Consider the following 7,478-nt stretch of genomic DNA (forward strand, 5'->3'; position numbering starts at 1 on the left):
AAGACACATTGTGATTGTAGCCAACATTGAAAATATTCCTTTACAGTTTTCTGCATCAGGGGGTGCAGTGATGCAGTGGGTTGGACCGAGTCTTGGTCTCCGGTGGGAGACCAAGTCCTGCTTGGGGTGCCTTGTGATGCACTGGCGTCCCGTCCTGGGTGTGTCCCCTCCCCCTCCAGCCTTTCGTCCTGTGTTCCTGGGTTAGGCTCCAGCTCCCTGCGACCCTGCATGGGACAAGCGGTTCAGACTCTGTGTGTGTGAGAAAAAGAGTTTTCTGCATTTCTAGCATTGAAATTAATTGTAAAATAAATGTACACATAAATTTTCACATGTATGTTCTACAATATCTTATTATGAGGTGTATTGAGTCAGTTGTGCATCACATCACATCTCAGGCAAAGGTAAGGACTTATGACACATTATTTTAAAGTACTGCTTGGCACAGAGTGACCAGGAGTGACGTAGCATGGAGCAGCGAGTACAAAAACCAAACACATGTGGAAAAAACCACAAAACAGGAGCTCCTGTCCTTCATCAGTCCTTTAAATATTATATTTGCACCGGAGGCCAATAATCCTTGAGGTGGGTACAGCTGCGTTCCTTCCAGCCACAAACATTTCAGGTTTGTTAATTCAATTTGCAACTCTGGAGCTTTTTTTAATGTGTAATATGCTAGTTCAACAAGTGTATATTAAACTACTATTGTCCTACTATTCCACGGTTTGTGCCGTCAGTTCCAGTTTTGATTGTTCTTTGAGTTACAACAACAGGCATTGTAGCAGTTAGAGTTGTGACCCCAGGTTCAAATCTCATCTTGTGCTGTAGGTATTTACTCTGAATCACTGCACTAAAAATTTCCCAGCAGCGAGTAAGTACATTAGCAAAGAAATCTAACATTCTGAGCTGCTTTGGAAAATGTATCAGGTAACAAGAATTCCTGCATTTCAATGAGGTCCAACACTTCATAACACGAGCGAAGACCAACATGGTTGAAAACTTTGATTTTATTATTGGTGACTATACCCAGCAACAAGAGCTTCTTTACATTTATTCATTTAGCAGATGGTTTTCTCCAAAGTGACATACATCTCAGAGAAAATAGAATTTGTGCATCACATTAGGAGAAAGAGAGACATAGTTGCAGACGTGTGATTCTTAATTAAACTTAGTTTGTTTCTTCCCACTTTATGCACCAATGTTCATTGCATGAGTAAGTGCACAAAACTCAGGATGGACTAGTCCTGATCACCTTCCTACATTTTTTTTTAGAGGTACACAAACATTTACATACAATATGTTTATACAGTACACATAAATGTAGTAGAGGCTGTATAAAGTAAAACAGTAGAGGCTGTATAAAGGTTAATCTGGCGATGATCATGAAGTTATGGTGCATGAACATTTACACCATACATGAGCTGGAAAGATCGTAGGCTAAATGGGTCCGGAAAAGGTGAGTTGTCAGATCTTTCTTGAATATAGACAGAATTTCAGCAGTTCTGAGTGACAGGGGGAGGTCGTTCCACCACAACAGAGCCAGAACTGAGAACCATCGTGCTTTAGCCTTCGCAAACACCAATACACATTTCTTTTTATAAAAACACAAATTTAATGATTTATTGCAGCTGAACTGCTGATAACGGGCCACAGAATTCTCCTTGGAAGAGCTTTTCCAAGTCCGACTGGCTTCGAAGGAAATCTTGGAGTTTTCCCAGCTCCTCGAGGTCCTGCAAAATGAAGATGCTGTAAAGAGTACAGAAGGGTGGCAAACAAAGTAAAGCCTGAGTTCTTCTACGGACTCATCCCCTCTGTCGTTACACTAGTATGTTTCATTATGAGAGTTTTTTCCTGCAAACAAGTATTCAACAGTCCATGGTGCAGGGATATGATACTATGTTAGAGATATATATGATGCTACATAATTCCTCAGAGGTATGCTGCGCTGCTTCACAAAGGAAAGCGTGTGATTGGTTGCGAGAATCGGGGGTGTGGCCTAGTTACTGCACCTGCGGATCAGGTGGCGCCTGTCCGTCCGTACAGAGCAGCAGCTCCTGTAGCCTCTCTCTCAGCAGCTGTGTTTCCACGTGGCTTATGCGCTCTGGCTCCAACCCCTCCCGCTGAGCTCCGTCGACGCGGTCGGACCCAGGGATAGACACTGACCAGTCCACAGAGAGTATCTGGACGCAGAAACACAACCGAAAACTTACTTCTAGCATCACGTAGCATAACTGTTTTGGAAGTGGAGTTGACAACAATTCCCCATGACCGGTAGATGGCGTAGTGGTTACAGCCGCTGCCTTGATTTTAAAGGACCACGGTTTCAATCCCACATCCCGCTGAAGTACTCTCAATCAAGGTACTCGCCCTGAATTGATACAGTAAGAATTTCCCAGCCGGATAAATGGATAGATGGTTATTAAAATTAACATTGTAAGCGTAAAATAATTATTACTGCTCTGTAAGCCTTAACAGAAGCTGTGAGATACGTAGGTCATATCTCACAAAGTCTCTCCCAAATACTACACTGCAATACTGTAACCACAGGCACTGTAGTTCTGCACCATCCCTGGCGCTCTCACCCACCTCCTGTATTTCCTGGGCGGCGGCAGCGATCCCAGGGACGTGTCTCAGCTGCAGCAGCAGTCTGTCCAGGCTCCCGTGGAAGTGGGTCATCCACTGGGCCGACACCTTCATCTCGCTCGAGTGCATGAGCTCGTTCCTGTGCCTGATCACCTGGAAGCCACGGCTCTTCTCAGAAAGACCACTTGGCAAAAGCCAGAAGCATCCGCTCCCACTTTATCGCAAGGCTCGACCGCACCAGTCGTCCAGCTGTCCAAACGCCCTCATTTGCATAAATTTCCATAGGCAGACAGGTAGGAAGGTAAATACAGAGCTGCCTGAAAATATGCAAACCCGTTACGTCCCTTAGTTTTACCACAATGGTTATTTAATGAGAATCAGCGTTTCTCATGTGACATAACAGGTGTCTAAAGACCAATTCCATATGTTGCTTTGGACTTTATTCTACCATTGCAGTAAGGTTAAATCTCTTTGGGAGGACTTAAGTTATTTATCTGCTTATATAAAATTCAATCATAAGTTTTCATTGAAAGATATATTTCTTTATTTTTCTGGCAGTGACCATGCCATTGATCTTGTTGTTAATTTTTTCATGTTGCACTGTAAATTTTTTATTCACCAAAGCAAATTTCTCAAGACTTTGCCTAGACTCAATGTCTTTCTTGCTGAGATTTCCCTTGTTGTAAACTCTCTTAAACTCATTGGTAACAATAAGAATAACAAGTTTATTCAGAATTATGATCACATTTTTCGTATTCAATGAGATGCTACTGTTATTTTATTTTTCTTCCTTTTACTGTATGTTATTTTTCAATGCAGTGCTGTTCCTTTTCTGCAATTTTTTTTTAAAAAAAAAGTGTTGCTTTAGAGGAAATCGTGTGTGGTAGAAACAGGGTAGTAGTGCAGGTGTAAAAATAAGTGAAGCCCAAGCTAAACTGGTAAAACCAAGTAGGTAAGTAGAATCAGGTGTGTAAATTATAATTGTTTATTCATAAGTTCAAGATTTCGATTTTTTTTTAGAAGTTTATTTTAGCATTTTCTACAAGAATAATGACCATCCCTATAGGGTTCACACACTTTCAAGCAGCTCTGTATAAGCTAAAGCAAAACACTAAGAAATTCCATGAGAAACAATGTCCGCCCTCATGATAAAGAAACGTTGTGACGTCACAAACCGCATCATCTGTGGTTGCGGTCAGACCTGCTGCCTTTGGAGCCAAAAGGTTGTGGGTTTGAGTTTCAACACCATCAGTAATACCCTTAAGCAAGGTACTTACCCTAAAAAAAAATTACTCCAGTAAAAAAAAAAAATTCTGAGCTTTATAAATGAGTAAATAATTGTAAGTTGCCTTGGAGAGTGGGGGTTGTGATGGCACAGTGGGTTTGACTGGGTCCTGGTCTCCAGGGGGTCTGGGGTTCAAGTCCTGCTTGGGTTGCCTTGCAATGGACTAGCACCTTGTCCTGGGTGTGTCCCCTCCCCCTCCAGCCTTGTGCCCTGTGTTGCCGGGTTAGGCTCCGGCTCCCCGCGACCCCGCATAGGACAAGCAGTTTCAGATTGTGTGTGTGTGTGTGAGAGACCTTGGAGAAAAGAGTCAGCTCAATGAAGCAGTGTAAACGTACTCGGCCAGGTAGACCACACTCTCTCGTCTGCGTGCGCCTCACCTCCCTGACTGCCCGTTGCTCTATAAAGCTGAAGTGGTCACAGAAATTGATGAGGTTGAGGAGGGCTGCGGCATCACACTGGTCAGGTCGCGTTATCTTGGCCTGCCCACGTGGCATGTAGGCCTGCAGGGACACAACAATCCAGGCTTGAATCAACAGCTGCAGCCTCTATGGTTCTGTACTCATGTAGGTCTCAACAGCATCAATGAAGTCCCCAGTGGCTCCTCCTCTGCAATAATCATTTATAATTCATAATCCATGGATATAACTGGGGTGGAGAAAAAAAATTCTGCATCTCTGTGCATAACTCAGTTGAGAATTACTGGTGATCCTTTATGGTTTCTGTGAACACTTGACAAGTTTATTTCACTGAACACATGCACAACAAAGGGCTCAAATTCCTTATGATGAAAAAAATATTTACAGTTGGAGAGCTCAGGTGAACTGATACTGGAGGGACCACAAAGTCCCAAGCATCACTATATTATTAGAGTATTTCTTCTAATTTTTGAAGTGAGGGAAACAAGTCTGCAACATGGAATTTTTTTTATTTTAAATCACCCTCTGAATTTGACTTCCATATAATTTTAATTAGATTATTTAATAATTACATATTTTTTAATAATTTTAATTGTTATAAATTATTAGATTGTTTGAATTTCATTTTATCTCTATTTGACTATATTTATTTGACTTGCATAAAATTTCAGTAACATTACAAATATAAACGCAGGCTCTGGTAAGTGTTGTGAAGGCTACACCATTTTCCAGCAAAGCATCATAATTAATATCACTAACTTCTCATAAATGGTCAGTTAATTTGTGAAATGGAACTCATATTGTTAAAAATCACTTTCTGTACTATCACATCAAAGTGATTAAGAAATTATGTGTTTTGGAACAACACATCATCTGCATGACCTCCCTCCCATTTGTCTGATCTTGGGAGGATGAAGAGTAGCGAGTAAAAAAAAAAAAAAATAGGGAGGGTGAAATGAGGACACACACACACACACACACACACACACACACACACACACACCATCTGAGCCGCTTGTCCCATACGGGGTCGCGGGGAGCCGGAGCCTAACCTGGCAACACAGGGCATAGGGCTGGAGGGGGAGGGGACACACCCAGGACAGGACACACCCAGGACAGGACGCCAGTCCATCGCAAGGCACCCCAAGCAGGACTCGAACCCCAGACCCACCGGAGAGCAGGACCTAGTCCAACCCACTGCGCCACCGCACCCCGACATTATATATTAAAAAAAAAAAAAAAAAAAAAAAAAAAAAAAAACCACAAGTGACAGATTGCAGAAGGACAAAATGTGAATGATTCACTGTGAAAACTAGCCTTGGCCAATTCCCAGTGCTGGAAGGGCCACAACCAGGGTCTACAGTTGCCCCAGTGGACCTGTCCTGCCCTGTTGGTGTGATGCCTCAAGATCTCGGTCCTCCACTGGCCGCATGCCGGGACAGGCCGAGGAAAACTGCAAGAAACAAAACAAAAAAAAAAAAAAAAAAAAAAAAAAAAAAGTGGAGAGCACAGATCATTAGGGTTGTTGTGGAGAAGCCATCAGTTTACTCAAATTACTGGGGCCGATTATTTCGACAGCGGAGGAGCAATAATTCCTGACGAATAATCGGTCATACCTTCAGGTTTCGGCAAACAGCAATAGAAAATAGAAGAGGGGAAATAAATATATATGAATTCTTCAGAAACGACAAAATAATCAACATTTCGATTATGAACACGAACGGGGAAAAAAAAAAAAAAAAAGACTGCGCAAAATGGAACCTGGTGGTGTTCAGAATTTAAGCCTTAATTAAATTAAGGGCCACAACCATTAATTATTTCGCGCTTAAAATTTATGAATGAAGGAAGCCCGTTGTCGACTGAAATCAAACAGGTAACCAGAAAAATTACTTTCCGAGGCACAACCAAGACTGTGCGGCATCGGCCGCAACTAGAATAAATTAATCGGCAGTGGTTTGCGGGTTTTGTCATTCCAGGAATCCAGGTTCAGGGCCGTGTGCGTGCCGTGTGCGTGCCGTGTGCGTGCCGTGTGCGTGCCGTGTGCGTGCCGTGTGCGTGCCGTGTGCGTGCCGTGTGCGTGCCGTGTGCGTGCCGTGTGCGTGCCGTGTGCGTGCCGTGTGCGTGCTCGCATTACACACGCACAGGCACACGTCACGAAGAAGGAAAAAAAAGAGAGAGAGATAATCAGACGGCACTGACTCACCTGGGTTCCCCTGGGCTTGCAGGCGCCCCTGCAGCGCTGTCCCGACCTCAGCGCCGGGTTCGCGCTCAGCAGCCCGCGGTGGAAGCGCTTCATCTCGTTGTCCAGGTAACCGTGCAGGGCGTCCCTCACGCGGAGGAGACAGTAACCCGCCTTCAGCCAGTTCTTATACCCCGCGTCGTTCAGGCGGACCCCTAGCTGCTCGAAGCCCATGGAGCGTGCGCCTCGCAGCGTCCACAGACCGTTACAGGAGGGCAGCCATCGCGGTGCGATACGATCTCCTGTCAGCTGGCAGCACAGTGAACATGTTCTTGTACCGACCGCAGCCGCGCACTTATTTGTCCCGTCGAGCTGACAACTGTGCTTTTGTCCTGTTTTCGTACCGCACTTCCGCATCGGAGTCGCGCTCGGCCCTCGCAATGCATCATGGGACTTGAAGTCCTTTTCCACACAGGCCGCGCTTCCACGTGGACTAGCGAGGAACTCTAGGAGCCGCGGTCTGGGTTCCGAACCGAATCAGCCACTCTGTTGTCTAAATCAACAAATCATACCAGTCCGTAAATGTGACAACTTAAATAGTAAATGCTGTACTTTTTGAAACAAGTTATAGATATATCTAGTATTAAACAGGAATACTGTTCTTGCAAGTGTTGATGGGCTCTTCAAGGTGTGCCGTGTGTTTTTGATTAAGTTGTGGAACATGCCATGGAGATATACTTCAGTGCCATGGTGCACACTTAACTTTTCGCTCAAGTGTGTAACATTTGAACTGCAGGTTGATTGGACTGATTTTGGAACATCATGTGACCACCCCTTGGACCTTAGACAGTGCTTCACAACCACACCTGCTCCATACTGTCAGCTGTCACCCTCTTCCTGTTCTATATGCCCTGTATGTATTTGCATTTTCTCGCTATACTGTTGCCGTGGCAGTTTTGCTCTCCAGTTAAGAAAAATAAACTAAGACCTGTAGTAGGTTCTCAAACTTTTTCCTACT

At 44.1% G+C, this 7,478-nt stretch overlaps 1 protein-coding gene across 1 annotated transcript; it reads right to left on the bottom strand.

Moving 5' to 3' along the window:
• Positions 1 to 1,485: 1,485 nt before the first annotated feature.
• LOC108926476 (uncharacterized protein CXorf38-like) lies at positions 1,486 to 7,386 on the bottom strand. Its single transcript, XM_029254837.1, is given in 7 exon segments — positions 1,486 to 1,727; positions 2,007 to 2,177; positions 2,584 to 2,733; positions 4,243 to 4,365; positions 5,599 to 5,718; positions 5,720 to 5,734; positions 6,485 to 7,386. Coding segments are annotated over 7 exon segments (1,083 nt in total). The 5' UTR covers positions 6,878 to 7,386; the 3' UTR covers positions 1,486 to 1,616.
• Positions 7,387 to 7,478: the final 92 nt, after the last annotated feature.

Source organism: Scleropages formosus, chromosome 1, assembly GCF_900964775.1.
Source record: "Scleropages formosus chromosome 1, fSclFor1.1, whole genome shotgun sequence".
Lineage (NCBI taxonomy): Eukaryota > Metazoa > Chordata > Actinopteri > Osteoglossiformes > Osteoglossidae > Scleropages > Scleropages formosus.